At 38.5% G+C, this 21,034-nt stretch overlaps 1 protein-coding gene across 18 annotated transcripts in view; it reads right to left on the bottom strand.

Moving 5' to 3' along the window:
- UNC79 (unc-79 homolog, NALCN channel complex subunit) overlaps nt 1-21,034 on the bottom strand; it is a 278,788-nt gene that overhangs the window by 231,064 nt on the left and 26,690 nt on the right. For 10 of the 18 annotated variants that reach the window (XM_021941507.2, XM_021941497.2, XM_021941500.2 and 7 more), the window contains exons 1-3: nt 10,283-13,080; nt 9,391-9,511; nt 2,093-2,397 (exon numbers count right to left, since the gene is read on the bottom strand). The exons of 1 other annotated variant lie outside the window; for it this stretch is intronic. In XM_021941507.2, the coding sequence (XP_021797199.2) occupies nt 2,093-2,397; nt 9,391-9,511; nt 10,283-10,385 (529 nt within the window). In that variant the 5' untranslated portion in view covers nt 10,386-13,080. Of the gene's footprint in view, nt 1-2,092; nt 2,398-9,390; nt 9,512-10,282; nt 13,081-21,034 lie in introns of those variants that run through there. 7 more of the 18 variants (XM_021941502.2, XM_021941509.2, XM_021941499.2 and 4 more) reach the window with 4 other exon arrangements.

Raw genomic sequence — 21,034 nt, forward strand, 5'->3', positions numbered from 1 at the left:
AGTCAACCTTGAGCTCAAATGAATGAAATGGAAAATCCACAGGTGTTTTACTAAGAATTAACCAAGGCTATGCATACAAGACACCTCAGCTGCTTTTGCTGAGCCATTTAGCCTAATTACAGAACATTAGTACTGAAAGGAGCCCAGCTGGAGTATTTTTCACATAAAGAAACTGAGGTCCGGAGAGAGGTGATTGCTCAGGATCACCTGAGAGCAACTGAACTGCGACAGAACCGTTGCCTAGTGCTCTTCCTGTACTCCACCCGGACCCAGCAGGAGGACACAGCCTCCGGTCTGAGCGTAGCAGCTCTCAAAATCTGTGCAAAAGAAGCATCCACAAGGATCTTGCTAAAAATTCAGATCCTCAGACCCCACCCCTCAGTGATTCTTAGTGACAAGTACCTGGGTGGGACCAGAATTCCATGTTACAAACCCCCTCGGTGATTCCGATGTTTTTCAGACCATCCTTCAAGAAACAATGCTGTATTGTTTCTCTGAACCATTCATTAGATTGATCTACTGAGTTTTTCCCTACCTTCTAAGCTCTATCATGCAGAACAAGAACACAATAGCTAAATAACAATGTCACAAAGTCATAAAACAGACGCAGGTATGAGAGCAAAAATACAAATTATCTCCCCTGAAATCGTCACAATTTACACATTAATTGCAATTATACATATTGCAATTTACCAAATTTAATGTCTTTATCTTAATCAAGGGGCTTTGAAGATAATGGGCAGCTCCCCTAACACAGTGGACCAACCCAGGCCCAGGCAGGTCCCAGGTGAGTTCAGGACCAGTAGTCACGAAGGAAACTCACTGACAAGCTCATCAGCATAGTAAACTCTGGCAGTCTTATGTTCAGAGTCCTCTCATTTAAGTTCAGAGCTGGCAGAGGATCACAGCAGAAGTGGCCAGGCTTAAGATGGCTACAGAATTATACAATAAGCAACTTTACGAAGTTCTATACCTTTTACATTCATCATAACACAGAATTGTAAATATAAGAAAAAACAAATTCAATAGTTATTATTTCATCATTTTTATCTCAGTAGATTTTTAAACTTTTAAAATTAGGAACACGTTGTACTAAACAAACCATCAAGAATTCTCTTAGGGGAGTTAGCCATAACCAAAAGACAAAATAACCCCCACTACCCACTTATTTTCCAAAATTCAAACTTTTCTGTACAGCAAAACCTTGGTTGTCACACTTCCAGGGACCAAATTATCAGAGTTCTGAAGTTAAGACAACTAATGTTTTAAAGTGCGTTATCTGCAGAAATCCCTTTTCTTATTGCATTGCTTTTCATTTGATGCTCCCATTTTTACAGGTTAGGAGAATTTGGTAAGCAAGCAAGATAATGAAACTGCCTAAGGACACAGAGTAGAAAGGGAGAAGAGTGAAGAAAAGCAGCAGGCTCTTAGGCTTCTATTCTAAGCACCACTAATATCATGTATCGTACACATACTGCAGATAGCATATAGCACCACTAATACCATATGCTGAATACAGTGTACAGCACCACTATATACTATATCTACATTTTGACACAACATTTTGTAATAACTATTGATCGTTGTTTACATTTGGAAGAGTTCTTAGAGATCACTTCTCATCTAACCTCCTGACTTTATTAAAGAGACAGGAAAAAATGGGTCCTAGAGAATTTGCTCCCTCAAAAATCACAGAATCAGTCAGTGGATTATAGCCTGCTCTTCATGCTCTACTTCTTAATTTTCTGGGCGTCAGTTTTAAAGTCTTATCTCCCCACTCATAATTTCAACAAGAGCCCCCATGATAACTCATCAGGAAAGAAGAGAAAATTTCTTGTTATATGTCTTCCTCCTTTCTCCAGCCCCATTCTCCCCCAATACTCCACTTGGATAACATCCGTCTGGCAATAAAGCAGTGTAAAATGATACTATGGGACGCACCATAATGAAGTTTCAGTGTAGTGTTTCTAGCCACACAAAGCCCTTTCAGGTGACTGATTACAACAGTGACCATCTCCGAGCCCCTTGCTCGGCATCATATACATTCATAAGTATCCATGTACATTGACAAAGGTTTCAGCTAAGTGCTCACCGTGTTGGCCGTGCTGTAGTAAAGGAACTAGATCCAGGAGAGTCACCAAAGTCACGTAGAGGCCTTGGTAGTCCAAAGAAGGGTAGTCTGACAACTGAGCATCACGACTTTGCGGGCCGCGTTCTGAGGGAGCATCTCGCAGGACGCTGTAAAGGAGGGAGCGAGTAACAGTAGGGTTGATGGAACTGACCTGCGGTCTTAGAGATGGGGTGAGTGGGAATGGCACAGGAAAAAGACACATGGTCATGGGCACTGTCAAATTGGAGGCATCTTGGTTTTCCTTCTTCCCTGTGCGGGACAAAATGCTGTTGGGGGGACAAAGAAAAAAAAGAGACAACAAAGACACAAAGAACAGCACATTACATTGAAATGACACTCTAAAACAAATAATAAAACACCAGATACATTCCACATAAGATGCAATTGCCACGCCAGCAGGGTCTACCAATCTAGTACTGGTCACATAGCTTCATGCTCAGAGGTACCAATAATACAAGGTTTACTTTGTGGAAGTTTCATTGCATCTCATGTGTTATCTGGTTAGTAAGGAGCAAAAATATAAAAATGCATGTTTCAGTGCCAAACCCATGTTTTACAGTTTAGCAGTTTGGTGAAGGAGAAGTTTCCTGGAAGAAAAAACAATGGCTTTGTCTAATGAGTAAGGGCTCTTATTCCTAATTACAAGGAGCTTTCAAGGGAAAAGATGTTTTCAGAAGGACTGTCTTCATCAGGTAAATAGGAACTTGCAAAATATAGGTATGGCACTTGCAGAAACATGTTTCAGCAAAGAATAAACATGTGTGTTTATTAAGAAAGTCTTAAAAATCACATGTTTATTGCATCAAAATAATGTCTATATGTATATTATGATACTGTTTCATGACATTCTGTCAGTATCATTTGAGATAATGAAGTTTAAACAGGCATATGAATTTAGAAATAATACATATTTCTAAAATGTTAGCTAAACTACATTGGAAAAGCTATAAAATAATATATAGTTGATGGTCCGTAGCATATGTTTGTGAACTAATGATAATGGTTATTTATGTGTGTTTTTTTAAATTTTGCATGTTGGGGAGGAAACATTTTATTTTATGAATACAAACAGTGGTTTATTAAATAATTACCTTCAAAATTCTAACGACTAAGCAAGCAGTATCTGTCATATAGCTGCACATCATACAGTAAGATTTCATATATTACTGCTGCTACTTACGTTATTATTCAACAAAACTCACTAAAGACTAAAGGAAAGATAATTTAGAAAGTTAAAAAAAATTAATGGGAATAAAAATAAATTCTAAAAATAAATTGGTTTTCTTTTAGCCTTAATTTTAAAATAAAAACCTTTTTGGTAAAAGCAATAAAGCAGAAAAGTTGTGAATTTAAAAATAGAAGAAGTTACTGCTTAGCAAAATGTTTAGGTTTTGTAAAATTAGGTTATACTATTTAGCATTAAAGACAATAGCTATACATTAGAATGATAATATCTGTGCACTTGCAAAGTGCTTTTATATAGTACACTTATGTTAGTCCAAGCAGATAACAGTTTATGAGTGGTTCATTACATAAAAATAACCTTGTTTTACAGTTGCTCTATGTGCATCAAACATTGCTAAGTTCTTAGTTAATGATACTACATTTACAATTTTACAGTGATGTGAAGAATTGGTTAGTGTCAAGCATGCTTGCTATATCAAGTTTGCATTTATTTTTATTTACTCTTAGTGCAAAATATGTTACAAAGTAAGAAAAATGACTACATGCTTTGTATTTTCCATGTGCCTAATTTACCTCGATTTCCTTTGTCTTCTGTTACCCAATGTCCGGGGGAAACAATTGATAATAATAAAAATAATTTCAGAATACTTATGTAATACTTCTTATCAATAAATAACTTAAGATTTGGCGGTTTTTTGTAATTTAAAGGGATTTAATTTACCTTTTTGTGTGTGATGTATTTGACTTTGTAAGCTTATATTTTACAACGGGATAATATCAACATTCCAGTTACCACCTGACTGTATCTATTATAAATGCCATCAGATTTTTCATCAGACTTTACACTTTTCTCACATGACTCAATTATTCCTAAGAATACCACCTTTACTAATGTTATATTCTTGATAAACCCAGTCACCAAAAATCTGTTTTAATCCTGCAGGATTCTAATCCCACTGAAAGTTCCTCTAGAATCACAATGGCTATAAGTCAAATATATTATTTCCCAAACTTCAGCCCTAAATTAACCTACTATTGGCATCTTTTCAAAATTACAAAATGTGGATCTTATAGAAGTGGTATAAGGAGAACAACATTTTGCCTTAGAAAATAAAAATAGCTGAATACCATAAATTAATGCTATCCTTTAAATTAAGTGCAATGCTCTGATCAAACTTCTTGGTGGGGGAAATAAACACATAATTTTTTCAAATACACCTTAGTGTTTTTCCAAAGTATGATGTAAGTTAACAAATACTTTGGAGGCTCTACTTTGATATTTTTCCCTTCCTGTATATGTGGGGTTCCCAAATGATAGCAACAACAGCTTCATACATGCAGGGAGGGAAGAATGTCAGCATGAAAACAGTAAAACTTCTCTCTCACTGCCTTTAGATTTGAGAATTCGGTGAGGTTGAGAAAAAAAATGGCTGAAAATGAGTCATCAATGAAACCAGTTTTAAATTACCATTCATGTCTCAATGTAAGGAAATGTTTTCATTTGTGGAAAAACTCAAGAAGGGCTCATGAATAAATGTACAATGCATTGTGATTTTATGACGTTTTGTGAAGTTTATTCAGAAAAAAAAAAACAAAAAAAGTATTTCCCCAACCAAACTGCCTAACTTGGGAGTTGATACAACCATTTTCCCCACCTGAAATTCTTTCCCAGAATTCTGCAAACCCAACCAAAATGAATATTAAGAATGCCCTGCTCAGAAGAGTTTGACCCAGCAGCCAGCTTTTCACCTTTCCCTTTTCCTCCTGAGATTCTCTTTATCAACCATTGACTTTCAGCATCAAGAGAGGAAGACCTCTGCTGGTGTGAGGAAAGATGAGAAGTTGCCCTGAGGTATGTGTAGCACAGAAAATTAATATGTCAAACAAACTCCCTTTAAGATTAGGAATGTTGACATTTGAGTTGAATCCACGTACTAAACAAAATTTACTTCATTATGCTAGGCTCTAAAGTTACTCTATGACTTAACCAATAAAATGGTGGATATATCTATATATACATATATTCTTCCTAAGCAATTGGAAATTACGGTTCAATTAAGATTATTATGCTGAGTCTACAATCCATTTTTAAAACATATTAGGCATTTTCTGAATAGTTAGCAGCAAGCAGCTTTCCCCAAATGTAATGATTTTGTTAAAAGATTTTACGTGCTAGCAGCCTAAACAGCACCAGAAGAGAGATCTGGGGGTAGAAATTCCAAAAGAATGTTTGACGTAGGAAGAAGACTAGGATCCTTTAAGTGTCCTGCCAGGTAAAAGGCAAGATTCTTAAAAACCTTCGCTGTTGACAACATGGCCACAGGATGCTTCCACTATAAAAAGAACAGACTCCCTCCCATGTAGCAGTGAGGGGAGGTTAAACTAGATGGTCTTTGTAGTTGCTTCTAATGCTAAAAGCAAACAAAAAACTAAACTCTGAAGTTGTGTGTTGCTCACTGCCGAACTCAGGTATCTGCTAAATTAAAATGAGTACAACTTGGCACTCAGATATAACTTTACCAGACCCCAGGTCACTACTAGATTAAGTAAATGCTCTAGAAGGATTCCAGCACTGGATGAGATCTGGACTAAAGTCAACTCAATTCAACGAACATTTACTGATCCCCTTCTCTGGGTCAAACACTGCTCCAGACACACGGGCTAGCAAGCTGAATAACACACAGGACTCCCCTTCCACTACCAGAGTTTAAGGAACACCCAGGAACACAAATTTGAGTCTAACTATGAGCTAAGTGGACATATGTGGACTCTTCAACTGATTTTGCAGTCAACTATGGTAACATACAATTTCTTCCCTCCTACGAATTAAATAAATTGAAGTTAAATGTCTAAGCTAATTTCTGCCTTTCGAAATAGGTACAAAACTCTACTGAGAACAGTGAGAGTTGTATGCATGCACAAATACCAGCGAACTATTGCTCCAAAAATGCAACCCTGACTCAGATGAAGCTGCTGAAATTTCAAGTTGCATATTTTAACCAAAAAAATAATCATTTTAACTTCATCAAGAATATCCAAATGAAAGACAAATAGTTATTTTGTGAGAATCATCTCTAATTCTTTCTTCTTGTTATTTTTCCCCAAGAACCTGAGTTCTGAAAGCAAGAAGTGCTTCTGAATGTAAAGATCATATTAAATGATTTAATACTATTAAATGCTTTAATAATATTAAACAATATATAATAATTTTGCAGCAGAAAATCTTCTTTGTTGTAGAAAATCTTACTGTTGATAATCTTGGACACCAAATACTTAGACAATCTTATTTGTCTTGGAATTTATTTATTTATTTATCTTAGAGATAGGGTCTCACTCTGTCACCCAGGCTGGAGTACAGTGGTGCAATCAAGGCTCACTGCAGCTTCAAATGCCTAGGCTCAAGCAGTCCTGGTGCCCCAGCCTCCAAGGAGCTTGGACTAAAGGTGCATGCCACCACACCTGGCTAATTGCTAAAAGTATTTTTTAGAGATGGGGTCTTACTATGTTGTCCAGGCTGATCTCAAACTCGTGGCTGGTCTCAAACTTCAAATTTGAGACTTCTGGTCTCTAACATTATCTCAGTACAACTCCATTTAAATTCTGAAAAGATGACAAATCTTGGTGCCAAGCACTTCCTTTAATCTGCCACCTCAGCCTCCCAAGTGCCTGGGATTATAGATGCCAGCCACCATGCCCGGCTGTCTTGAACTTTCTAATAGCATAAATAAAATGAAGAAGTACAAACACAATTGTTATGGATGTATGTATCAACAGTTCTGTACTTCTAGAAAAAAAAAAAAAAAAAAAAGCTGGGGTAGGCAAAGGAAAATGAATTGGGTTCAGGCCAGCATTTGAACCTAGACCAACCCATGACATGTTACCTTCCCAGTGTTTGCTTTCTTAGTCCCACTCCGTGTATGTGTGTCCTGTTCACTACAGCCTGTCAGCTCTGCTCTGACCTGCTAGCCACAGCTAATCGCCGAGCGGAAGACAGAACTGAAACACTGGGGAATTGAAATGCTGTCCACATTATGTCAGTACAGCTCCATTTAATTTCTGAAAAGATGACAAATCTTTGTGCTAAGCACTTCCTTTAATCTCAAAGAGACCCAAAACTAGTCTGTGGACTCATAATGAATGTTGGCATCCCCAAAGGCCAAGCCAGGTTTTTACTAAAAGCAGTGTCCCTATAATATGATAAATACTCGTCCTAAGAAGAAGCAGTATAGCATAATTGTTGAGAGCATGTGATGTGAATTAGGGTCAAATCCTGAACACTTATTAGATAAGTAACTTTGAGCAACTTATTTAACCACTCTGCCTTAGTTTTATTATCTGTAAAATGCGTATAACAGTACACTTATCTCATAGAATTATAATGAGAGATTCAATGAGATGACACATTTAACTTCTTAGGACAGTGTTTGACACATATGATTACTAATATTATAAGACAGTATTGCTATAATAATGGTTGCAATTGTTAGTATTACCATTAGCAGATGTTGATGTTGCCTCCCTTTGAAAATGAACTCAGCTCAGTTACATAGAATCTTCTCCAACAAGCCACTTGAACAAACTCCCTGTTTTACCACTAAAGTGCTACTACCTATGATCATATTCTAATGGTCCACTGCTCAAGAAAATGGAATCCTTACGTCTTGCAAACATGACTTTTCAGTATTTTAAATTCCTTAATTCTTGGACACAATTACTAAAACCTAAGCAGCAAGCTCTGAGGTGCCAACTAGGATGTTACAGTTTCCTGACAAATGGAATTCAACATGCTTCCTACTGAAAAGTGTCTCTCACTTTGAGAACTTTCAGAATTTGTCATAAAGAAAACTGTTTCCCATTGAGAACTTGGACCTCAAAGACAAAAGGAGAATTCAAGAGAATAGAATTGGATGCCTTGATTCATAAATTTATCTGATGATCACTATGAAAATTGGGCTAATTATTCTACCACAATTTGAGAAGAAGGAAAATATCCTGTAAGAGGCCCTAACCTTACCATGTAAGTATGAAATGTATGAATCTGATAAGCAGGAGCCCTTCAATATAGAACAGGATCACTAAGGACTCTAAAGAAGGAAAGATATTTCAAAAAATAAGAACAGAGAGACAGCAGGACTGCAAAAGATTCGTAGTTGACTTGATCACACGAAGCTTCTATCCACAAAGCATTCAGAACGCCCCTGGCAAAGCCTTCAACTGCTAGAAACTCCAGTGCCACTAGTCTTTGCAAATTTGTGTTCTCCTAATATCTGTCTTACAAAATTTTTGCTGCTATACAGCTAAAAGAAATAGTACCAAGCCAATTTATGTGTTGCCAAAATCAGATTTGAAGTGAGAAGACTGTGGTAATGGAGAAACCACATCTTGGAATTTAATGGAACGTGAGGTGTTCTTCTGAATTCTTCAATGTTATTTTCCAAAACAATTGAGCTTTTACTTGAACAGTTCATCTTTGTTTTCTCTGTTTTCTTAATCAAGATATGTGGAGTAAACAGGGCCCTCCTATCTCTACCTTATGGTAAAAGTAAACAAAAGAAAAAGAGTCCTATTTTTTTTCCTTGTCCTTCATGGAATTTCATTATCAAGGCAAAGCATGTTGAACACGTGAAGTGTTACCCAGATTAAAAATAACTATTATCACTGTATATTACACTTAGGGAAATAGAAAATGCTAATGATGAACCTAAAATGCCACATAATTCTGATTTGCTTTTAGACCAAAAGTGTTTCCAATTCTTAATTTTAAGCAATTGTAGGCTATCCTTTTAATCCCACTCTATATTAGTGCCAAATATAGAACTGTATCATTTTAAAGATCCCCTGAAAAGATGTTCAATGCGGGAAAGCAGGCAGTAGCCAGGCAACCAATCTTTTCATCTGGGCCTGGGATCCAATTTGCTACATACACCCAGAGAACTTGAGTGCAGACTCTTCTGGCAGAGCACTAGAAAACATAGGCCCTTTAAAACTTGCAATTCAATAAAAATTTAGATCCCAATAAATTCAGCAGTACTACCTAATAATTCTCTCAAAGTAGAGGATATTGTAAAGCTTACCTTAACAAGGTCTGAGAAAAGTATTTCAAGGTGTTTGCAATATCTGTTCCTGATGGTACAGGATAAATGTTGTGGAGAACCCGGTTATGATATTCCTGCAAGTACCGGATCTTGGAAGCAACTAGATAAAAGCAAAAAAAAAAAAAAAAAAAAAAAAAAGAAGAAGAAGAAGAAAAAGAAAGAGAAGAATCATCTTGTAATATGTATTAGGCATACAGTCATTTTTTAAAATGATTACATACAAGAATTTAATCAGTATTTTAAGGAACATAAGTAAATCTTTAATAGAATTCCATGATAGAAACAATTACAAAAAACTTTTAATTTCTTTTAATTGTATTCGGCACACAAAATTATTCTTAGTTTTCTGGTTTAATAGCCTATTCACAAATTATCTATTGCTTGTTTTAATCACTAAGAAAAGCAGTACTCCAAATTGTTTTCTAATCACCCCCAAGATGGCTTATTATTAGCAAAATAATAATAGATATAAATCTCTGCTGAGGAATTATATTTAATGTTGCTTAACTAAAACTGAAAGAGAAAACTGAAAAGTCTTTCTACAACACTCAAAAAATCCTAAAATATAGGGAGTCCATTGCACGATGGCATCAATTGAAGTCAGATTATTAACTCAACATGTGATCATGAAAGTGTGTTTAGTAAATGCTTTAACTGTGAGAATATGTTAAGAGTAGATTAACATGATGAGTGTTAAGGAAGAATACAATGATCGTGCACTAATAAAAATGTAAAAAATAAATGTCACATTTTTTCTTCCAAAGAATTTCATAAATTAGGAGACTTCCTAATAGCTTTCTGAGCTTGGCTGCCCAGATCTTCTCAAGATTCAGGAGGGACTCAACAGATTTATTTACCCTCCTAGACCTACCTGGAGTCACCAGCATTGTCCACATTCCTGACCTGACCTTTGACCTGGCTGTAGTGAAGGACCCCGTTCTAGTCATTCCTCTTTGCAAATCCCAAGGAGCCATGATGATCAACGTCTTTCTGGTCTCCTCTTCCACAGGGTTCTCAACACTGTCCACTTGTCTTTTCAATCTTTAAGGCTACCAAGGGAGCCTTTTAGGTGGTATGGCTCACTGTCAGCAGTTAACAGAAGACATATCAAGTCCTGGAGAAGCAAGGCCTGCTGTTCCCAATAGCCCATGGAAATAAGCTCCTGGATGCATTCTAACTCAGAATCCTTTTGATAAGTGTGGGACGTAGAAGCACAGAACGATAAAATATCAGAACTGGAAGGACCTTAGAGACCTCTTCCCATAACCACTTCCTTTTAAAGATGGGGAAAATGAGGCACATAGGTGGTCAATGGCAGAGCCAGACTAGTGCTTAGATTTCCTGATCCCAATCCAGTGATCTTTCCACTATGACATACTCTAGAATATGATTCTGAAATGATGTCCACGTGAACGTGACGTTCACATGAATGTGAACGTCCATTGCTTGACATCAATGCAATTTCCAGCAGTTACCAGGTTAATCACTGATTCTAAATCCTACATACACCATTTATCAGATTTGCCTTTTCTCTCTTCCACTACCTGAACTATTTCCATAATATGGTTAGCATTTTCCCAAAGAAATAAGTCTAGATTACAGATAATAATACCTTGAGTCTGTGTGACACATCAGCTCCAAAGAAAGCAACAAGTTTATAAACATCATCTCAATTAACTCCATAAGTATTTGGTTGTAAATAACTTTTTTTCCTAAGATAAAGTATAAATAGGTGATACTTGAAAACGGTTCAACTGCATAATCTACAAAAGTCCATTTCCTGCTCAGTGTTTTTGATCTGCTATTCATTATATTTTTAAAATCATATTACAAGAAAATCCCCATATTAATGCATAGTTCCAAGTTCCAAATATCTGAGATACATGCTAGGCCAGCACATGCTGTCTGCTCACCCACTGTCACAGTAATGAAGCATTACTGTGACTTTTCTCAAGTTTTAATATTCAGCAGGTTTCTGTAGAGTATTTCAGGAATACCATTAATCATTCCACCACCTAAGAAAAGGAGTTGATAACAGTACAGGGTACGGACAGTAAGTGCAAATGAGGAAAAAACTCACAGATCCCCCAACTCAGTGGCTTGCTCATAATTCAAGAGCTATAAAACCATCACTACACAACGATTACAAGCATTCAAAAATGTTTGTTAAATGAAAGGATGTTCTTTTTATAGCCCTTTTCATTAAAATGCAACAATAGCTCCTTTCCACAGGTACCCAAATATGCAGAGCAAAGCAGAGACGAGAGTCTCTTTTTTCTTTGAGATCTTTTAATATTTTACAAAAGTCATATTGCATTGTCTCTGTGTACTTACCTGTTCATTTTTCTATACCAGCTTGTAAATTTCTAAAGGGCAGAAACTATACCTTACTCATGGCTTTATCCCAAGCCTAACACACCGGTACTTAGTAGGAACTCAGTATGTTCACAGGATTAAATGAACAAATGAATTAATACTTTAGTAACAGCACATATCACTCAGGTCTTTAGGATATATAGAGAGTATACATATCTGCATATATATGTACACTATACACATATATGCCTGCATATAGACATATGACAGATTGTGGACTCTTCATCCTTAGTGCCAGACACTTAGTAGGTACTCAATAAATCATTGATAAGTGAAGATTAAAAAAAAAAAAAGAAGAAAGAAAGTGGGATAGAGAAAGAGGAAGAGAGTGGTGAGTAATCATGAAAGACCATTTATAGAACAGATTGAAAAAACTGTTCCAGCCAATTTGTGCATTGGTGAATGCAATACAATCTTAGCAGTCATAGATTTAACTTCCATGTTTTCAACAACCCGAGAGCAGCCAAAAAGGTCCGTTACAAATAGTAATTTGTAATTGTGCCAAGGATGTGAATAAAACTCATTTACAGTTCAATTTTGTGCACTAGAGGTGGTCATTTGGCTGGTTAATAAGCCCATGTGAGCATCCAGGAGCCTCATCAAAGCAGAGTTCCTCTTTACTCCACACACATACCTGACTGCTGCTGCGGAGACTCCAATAACTGGGCCCGATAGATATAAATGAATGATCTTCAACCTCAACTGACCCTAAGGCTACATTTCTCTAGTAAGCTCCTTCTTCTACACTCTTCAATGATAGTTACACTGTCTTCAAAACTCCCCCCGGCACCACCCCTTTCCTTTTACTTTAAAAAGCCATCTGTTATTGACTGAATTTTGTGGCGCTTAGAATTCATATGTTGAAACCTTAACCTCAAAATGTGACTGTACCCAGAGATAAGGCGTTTAAAAGGGTGATTAAGTTAAAATGAGGCCGTTTCGGTGGTGAACCCTAATCCAATCTGACTGGTGTCCTTGTAAGAGGAGATTAGGACACATAAGAGATACCAGAAATGTGGGAACACAGAGGAAAGGCCACATGAGGACAAAGAGAGAAGGCAGACATCTGCAAGTGAAGGAGAGAGGCCTCAGGAGACACCAAACCTGCCAACACCTCGATCTCAGACTTCAAGCCTCCAGAACTGCGAGAAAATATATTTCTGTTGTTTTAGCCACCCCATCTGTGGTACTTTTATGGCAGCTGGAGCAAACTAATACACCATCATAGAGAAAATATTTTCTTTTCTTTTTTCGAGACGGAGTCTTGCTCTGTCGCCCAGGCTGGAGTGCAGTGGCGCAGTCCCGGCTCACTGCAGTGAGTGACCTCTGCCTCCCGGGTTCACACCATTCTCCTGCCTCAGCCACCCGAGTAGCTGGAACTACAGGCACCCGACACCACGCCCGGCTAATTTTTTGTATTTTTAATAGAGATGGGGTTTCACCATGTTAACCAGGATGGTCTCGATCTCCTGACCTCATGATCCACCTGCCTCTGCCTCCCAAAGTGTTGGGATTACAAGCGTGAGCCACCATGCCCGGCCCTGAGGAAATCTTATTAGTAAGGGTTAAGAGTATGAACTCTGAAATCAAACAGTTCTGACTTAAGACCTTGGATCTATCTCCACTTAAGCCCAATTTCCTCATCTGTAAAATGGGGATAATTATATCGACTTCATAGGGCTACTGTGATTATTGTGCTATTGTGATTACTGTGCGAGTGGATACTTTGCACAGTGCCTGCTATACACTCCACATACATTAAATAGTAGATGTCAAAAACCTACTAGCATCTCCTTTCCTTGTCCTGCCAAACACCAATCCCACCACTCACTGGGGCTCTCCATCCATCAGTGTGTCTCCTATGGACTTAATCTCTCCCGCTTTGCTAAATCATTCCTACCAGGATTCAAACAAACTGTAGAATCTCCCTTGTCGACGGGAAATAAAAAAACCTCTCTCCTGCCTTTCCATCCCCCCTCCAGTGACGGGTCTCTGCCTTCAGAGCCAAGATGATGAAGAGCTGTGCACACATTCTCCTCTCTCTGTCACTTCCTGTTCCTCCTTCCACTCACTCCAGTTTGGCTCCCACATCCACCACTGTACCGAGTCCTTTTCCCATAATCATCTGGAGCCTCCAGATTGCCAATCCGTTGGGTACTTTCTGATCACCATTTTCCTAGGCTTTTCAGAGCATTCTGTACAGTTGATCCCTCCCTCCTTCCTTCTTGAAACTCTCTCCCCTTGGCGTTCCAGATCCCACATTCCGCTGGTCTGCCTCCCGTGGAATGTATCCTTCTTCAAGTGCTTTGCCACTTCCCCCTATTGCTTGATGTCTAAGTGTTGGAATTCATCAGGGCTCAGTTCTAAACTCTCTGTTCCTCTCTCTCGATATTCTCCCCATAGGCAATCCCAACCATCCACAGGGCTGTCAGGACCGTCCAGGGGCCAACTGCTCTGAAAGGTCTGTCTCCATCCCGGGAGGGTAGCTCTTGTGAATAACAGGCCTCATCGATTCAATTTCTCCACTTGGAAATCTTATAAATATCTCAAAGAAAACATGTCCGACATTGACTCTTAGGTCTCCCTTCCCCCAAGAAAGAAGCCTACTCCACCATCCGTGTAATCCACCTAGTCACTCAAGCAAAGCATTCTAAAGTTCATCCTTGACAGCCCCTATTCCCTGCCGTATCTCACTCCTCTCATCCAGTCCATTGCTAAGTCCTATTAATCACTAAGTCTTATCACTAAATCCTATCAAATACATCTCCCAACTGTCTTCTGTTCTTTATCGTCACTGTCGTTACTCAGGAGCAGCATCTCCTGATCAAGTCTAACAGCCTCCTAACTCATTTTTCAGATTTCTTTTTGCTTCTCTCCACTCTTTCTCCTCAGAGCAGCCAAACAGATCTTTTTAAATTACAAACTGCTTCATACTGTCATAAACAGTAACCACTGCTCAGAGTACTTCATGGGCTGCCCACTGTCTTCAGGACAAAATCCCAAATCCTCCTTAGTGTGGTTAAAGTCCCTGCCTATCTTCCACCCTAATCTCATGACACAAGAGCCAGACACTGTTGTGGTTATTTATTTTATTTATTTTACTTTATTTTATTTTATTTTTGAGACAGAGTCTTGCTCTGTCGCTCAGACTGGGGCACAGTGGTCTGATCTCCGCTCAGTGCAACCTCCACCTCCCGAGCTCACGTGATTCTCCTGCCTCAGCCCCGCCAGTAGCCGGGATTACAGGCGCTGGTCACTGTGTCTGGCTAATTTTGTATTTTTAGTAGAGCCGGGGTTTCACCATGTTGGCCAGGCTGATCTCAAACTCCTGGCCTCCCAAAGTGCGGGGATTACGGGCATGAGCCACCACACCTGGCCCCTCTTTTCCTTAACACTGTTTTTTGCTTTTTTGTGTTTCTTTCTTTTTTTTTTTTGCTTGAAAACCTCTCTATGTCCTTGTCCCTCTTCATAGAGTGCTTTCCCTCCACATTTTGTGGGACTAACTCCTACTCATACTTCAAAACCGACTTTAAGTGTCCCTTCCTCATCATGAAGGTCTTTGCAAACTTCCTTGTCTGAAATGATTCCCCGATCTCCACCTTCATTTCTTTCTGTGTAACACTCTGCGGTTTTGTCCAGAGCAGTGAGAACAATTTGTAATGATGTGTTTCTTTAGGTGACTGTTGACTGTCTTTGCTAAGTGAACAGTGAGCTTTTTGTTCATCATTGTGTACCTTTGGTGCCTATTAAGTATTGAATTTGCTGAGTTCCTAGTAAGGATGAAAATAGACAAGGCAAGAAGGGAAAGAATGGCCTTTTACAGCTGTTCAACTTTGTGTCTTTATAAAAATAGCCCAGGAGGCCAGCTATTAAAACTGTGATGAAAATGAAGAAAAAAAACAAAAGGGGTCTGTGCATACACAAATTTAATCTCTGTTCGATATTTTACTGCCCATTCTATCCTCACCGTTTCTTAGGGGCTTTGCTACTTTTTGGGAGCAAAAGTCATAAAAGCAAAATTCACTCATAGACTAAACAGTACTTTAACAAAATTGGGATTGCATAAAACATAAGTTTTAAATCTTTCTTCTTTAAGTCTTAAGCATTTTCCTATGTCACTAAGTATTTTTAACGGAGATCCATCCCTATTTTTGAAAAATTTAATTAGCAATGCTCATTATCATAAAAGGAAAAAATTCAGGTAAGCAACATGAAGAAGATAAAAACACCTAAAGGGCCCACTACTGAGAAACAACTGTAGTTAACATTTTGGCATGTTATCCTTCTAGAAAATTTTCTCTGCATAAATACACATTTACCAGAATGGGATTAAACTGTGTATAGTTTTAGAATCTGCTTTCCTCACTTTCTAGGCACTTCTGTATCATCATTTTAATGGTTTTATAATTTCCTTTATGTAAGAGAATCATAATTTACTTTACCAATAATCTATTTGTGAGATTTTGGGGTGTTTTCCAGTATTCTATTCAATGCTGCAAAGAATATTCTTTTCTTTTCTTTTACTTTGTTTATTTTTTGTAGAGACAGAGTCTCACTATACTGCTCAGGCTGGTCTCGAACACCTGGGCTAAAGGGATCCTCCTGCCTCGGCCTCCCAAGTGCTAGGATTACAGAAGTGAGGTGCCACGCGAGACCAGAATATCCTTTTAAATACTCTATGTGCACACATCTTTAATTATTTCCTTAGAATAAATTTTTAGTTACGAGATTGCTGAGTCATATGGAAAACACTCATTGTTAAAGCTCTTGGTAAGAATTAAGAAATCGTCCTTCAGAAAGACAGTACCTGTTTACATACCAGCAGAGTATATACATCATTAAGTGTGAATAACATCTCTTGAGCATCCACTATGTTCCAAGTGCTCTATATACTTTTTTTTCTTTTCTTTTCTTTTTCTTTTTTTTTTTTTTTTTTTGAGAAGGAGTCTTGCTCTCTTGCCCAGGCTGAAGTGCAGTGGCACGATCTCAGCTCACTGCAACCTCTGCCTCCCAGGTTCAAGGGGTTCTCCTGCCTCGGCCTCCTGAGTAGCTGGGATCACAGGTGCGTACCACCATGCCTGACTAATTTTTTTGTATCTTTAGTAGAGACGGGGTTTCACCATGTTGGTCAGACTGGTCTCGAACTCCTGACCTTGTGATCCGCATGCCTCGGCCTCCTAAAGTGCTGGGATTACAGGTGTGAGCCACCGTGCCCCGCCTTTTTTTTTTTTTTTTTTGTGAGACGGAGTCTTGGTCTGTCTCCCAGGCAGGAGTACAGTGGCTCGATCTTGGCTCAGTGCAAACTCCGCCTCCCGGGTTCACCTCATTCTCCTGCCTCAGCCTCCCGAGTAGCTGGGATACAGGCGCCTGCCACCAAGCCTGGCTAATTTTTTTAACGTATTTTTAGCAGACACAGGGTTTCACCGTGTTAGCCAGGATGGTCTCAAACTCCTGACCTTGCCATCCGCCTGCCTCGGCCTCCCAAAGTGCTGTGATTACAGATGTGAGCCACCACGCCCGGCCCTATATACTTATTTTTAACCCTAGCAATAACTTTGCAAGGTGGTCACTATCATTACCATTAAAAGTTGAATAAACCAAAGCTCAAAAACAGTAAGTGACTTGCCCAAAGACACAAAGCTAGTAAGTATAAAACTGATAGTTTAACAGGCTGCAAGCCATGCTTTTCCACCAGACCACATTGTTCTTTAATTATTTTTACTGGTTTAATAATATTCAGTGACACAGATTTAGCATGAAATACAGACACTTCCCCTATTCTATTGTTCACATTTAGGTTGTTTCCAATATTTCATTAAGTAAAACTGCAGTGAGCAGACAAAATATTAGACTATTTAGAAATTAGACTAGTTATTTATTTCTTAGAAAACACAAAACAAAACATGTTTACTTCATTAGTCCTGCCCTTTACTTCTTGAAAAATCAGATCCCCTTCATCCTTCAAGGCTCACCTAAAGAGTTACATTGGCCGCATGCGGTGGCTCATGAGTGTAATCCCAGCACTTTGGGAGGCCGAGGTCAGGAGTTTGAGATCAGCCTGGCTAACATGGTGAAACCCTGTCTCTACTAAAAATACAAAAATTAGCCAGATGCAGTGGCACCCACCTGTAATCCCAGCTCCTCAGGAGGCTGAGGCAGAATTTCTTGAACTCAGGAGGCCGGGGTTGCAGTGAGCTGAGATCATGCCACGGCACTGCAGCCTTGAGTGAAGCCTTCTAATTGACGCTCGACATTATCAATAGCTCTCTTTTCTGACTACCCAAAGCATGTATTATCTGCTTCCAAAATTTTTGCACTTCATTATATAAATATTTCACTGATTATAAACTGTTCTAGATGGTTCTAAATTAGTTTCATGTTTGCAAATCTAGTTTCCCTAACAACACTTTAAGATCCTTGGAGACAAAACCATGTTATATTACATTTGTACTCCCCTGGGACTTGTCACAATGCTAGGTACATAGCAGATGGTCAACAGCAGCACAGTGGTTGAAATGAATTGAAAGTTTAAATGTCAATTATCTTTAGTCCTATTAATATTCCCTAAATAACTGCTTTAAAATTCTAATATCATTTACACTAATAAGTAATTTCGAGATGAAATTTGCTTGTATAACATGCAAATAATGCAGTAGTCTTTTTCATGATTTATTTCCTTCCATCTCTCATTCCAATGGAACCCCCCAAAATTTTATAGGTTCTTCATTATCATTTGCAGTACTCATTTTTTTTCCTGCAAATTGGCTACTCCAACTTTATTTTTAATTACTTAGACCCCAAACATGTTGAGTCATGGTGTTATCACGACGCCCTGCAGAGATCCCTGGGAGGGAATGTGAGTATGTGAGTTCCCTCCTACAGCTATGTGTGACTTCAAGCAAATCACTTAATATGTATAAGCCTCAGGAGTTCTTATTTGTTTGTTCTGTTCTGTTTTTGCTAAATGAGAAATTAAAGTAACATTTTCCCCACATTCTTTGCCAGTGCTAGTTATTAATATTGTAGATTTGATAGTATATGTCCTAATTCCATCTTAATTTTTTATTGGTTTCTTCTTGCATGACATAAAGCCTAAGATTTTACAGATGGTTTTCTGTCATTGCCCCCTTATAAGCCATTCATCTTCTTTTCATTCTAAGCTGTCATTAAGAAATGATAGACATAAATAAAGAGGATGTGGACATATTTCACAAATGTGCGTTGTTATAACTATTCACCACAATGGTTTAAGTAAAAATCATGCCTGATACCTTTTTAAATTTTTCTCTTGACTAGCAGATCAATAAGGAATCAGACATCCTCCTCAATTACCTGCCACTGCATATCTGTCTTTACTCACTATTTTTGTGTCCTTCATATAGACTAGTGATTCTACTTATTGACCCTACTGGTTCTGTCTAGAAATCAACCCCAGGGTCTACCCTTTTCTCCTTCCACGTTGACATCACCTTAATTCAAGCTTTTGTAATCTTTTCCCTAGATTAACTGCTGTGATGTCCAGACTGATCCCTTCTTATCCTTTTTCCGCATGACACCCAGTGTGATCTTTCTCAAGTTCAAATCTTCCTCATTTTCTGCTGGTTGAAATCCAAACAATTAACTTAGCATATCGAGCCCAGCATGAAAAGCTCCCTGCTCACCTGTCGGGTTTCACCTTCTGCCTCTTTTCCTTGTGTCCCACACTTCAGTCATACTGACTTGCAAAAACTCTAACTCATGATGATGTTATTCCTCCATGTTTCTAGACACACTCTCTACTATGGGAATGCAATCCACACTTCTTTGCCTGGCTAAATTCTAAGAATTCTTTAAAGCTTAGCTGTACCCGTTTCCCCAGTAGATAACTAACCTTCCCACAAACCACATTACATGCATCTCCTCAGCACGTTCATAGCACACGGGACTTCCCTCTATCATGGATGGCATTTATCAACGCATGCTACAATTATTAACTCAACGGCTGTCTCCTCCACTAGGCTATCAGAATCTTCAGATCAGAAACGGTCTCTTTAATTTTAGTATACCCAGCATTTAACAAGTGTCTGGTCCTAAATGTTTGCTGAATGACTGAATGAAGAAATGAAGAAATGAATGAATGAATTGCCACAGGACTCTTGATACAATGAAGCAGTTCAGAACTTATTTTCCTTTCATGGGCTAGTTTTGAATCTTGAATATAACAGGAAAGTTTCACTACCTCCTCTTCCTACTACTCATAGGAAGAACAATTTGTATCATAAGAACTACTTGTATCACTTTCCTCTAGAATCCCCCAATTCCACCACCATCCATTTTGGGGTATGGAGCTGGTCTGGCTGAAAGCTTAAGAATGGAATAAGGATGGGATCATATCTTCAAGGACAGAGTGAGATCAAAGAATACCCATTCCAAGAGTCAGAAGGCCAAACAGAGAGCCCCACTCTACGGAACTAACTGTGTGAGAAGCCAGGCATGGCCTCAAGGTTATAGGATGATATGCGCCCCTCTCTCACCCTGACCAGCTCAGAGAACACTCAGAGCAGAGGCATATAAATATTTTTCATTTTCTGAGTCAGTCTTGACTGAGATTAGAGCCATGTACCTCTAGGTGCTGGAAAGTGAAACACCCTTCATAGAGGAAAATCTCTAAGAAGGACGTTTGGGGAAAAATAATCTTAGGAGGAACGGTAGAAAAAATACACGGCTTAGCACAGCTAACATTGGCCCTATTCTATTCAGAATGAGTTAGATTCCCTTCCTCTATTGGATTAGAGCCACAGCGAAGAGGCCCTGAGGGTAGAAGGTATCCAGGCTACCCCACTGGCAGACACTCATCATCTACCTTCAATAGTCACCATCTGTCCCCTTCTACTCTTTCTCTCTTTTTTTCTTGCTTAAGTATTTAAAGCATATCCTATACATCACATTATTTAACTTATCAATATTTTCATATAATTTCTCACTAATAAAGACATTAAGAATATAATGACATACTATTATCACAACATTAACAAATAAATCCTTTAATATCGGAAGCCAAACAAGATTTGAGGGGTATTTTCCAAATTCCATATGCTCCCTTCCCTCATTCACAGATTAGCAACTATCACCTGCACTCACCAGTCTCCTAAGGAAAGCCACACAAACTCTGAGAATATGGGCCTTGGGGTTTCTTAGTTTCCATTTCCAGCCACATGTTCCAACTTTTCCAAGTATTTCATCATTCACCTCATCATACATCTGTAAT

The sequence above is a fragment of the Papio anubis genome, chromosome 7 (assembly GCF_008728515.1).
Source record: "Papio anubis isolate 15944 chromosome 7, Panubis1.0, whole genome shotgun sequence".
Taxonomy (NCBI): Eukaryota; Metazoa; Chordata; class Mammalia; order Primates; family Cercopithecidae; genus Papio; species Papio anubis.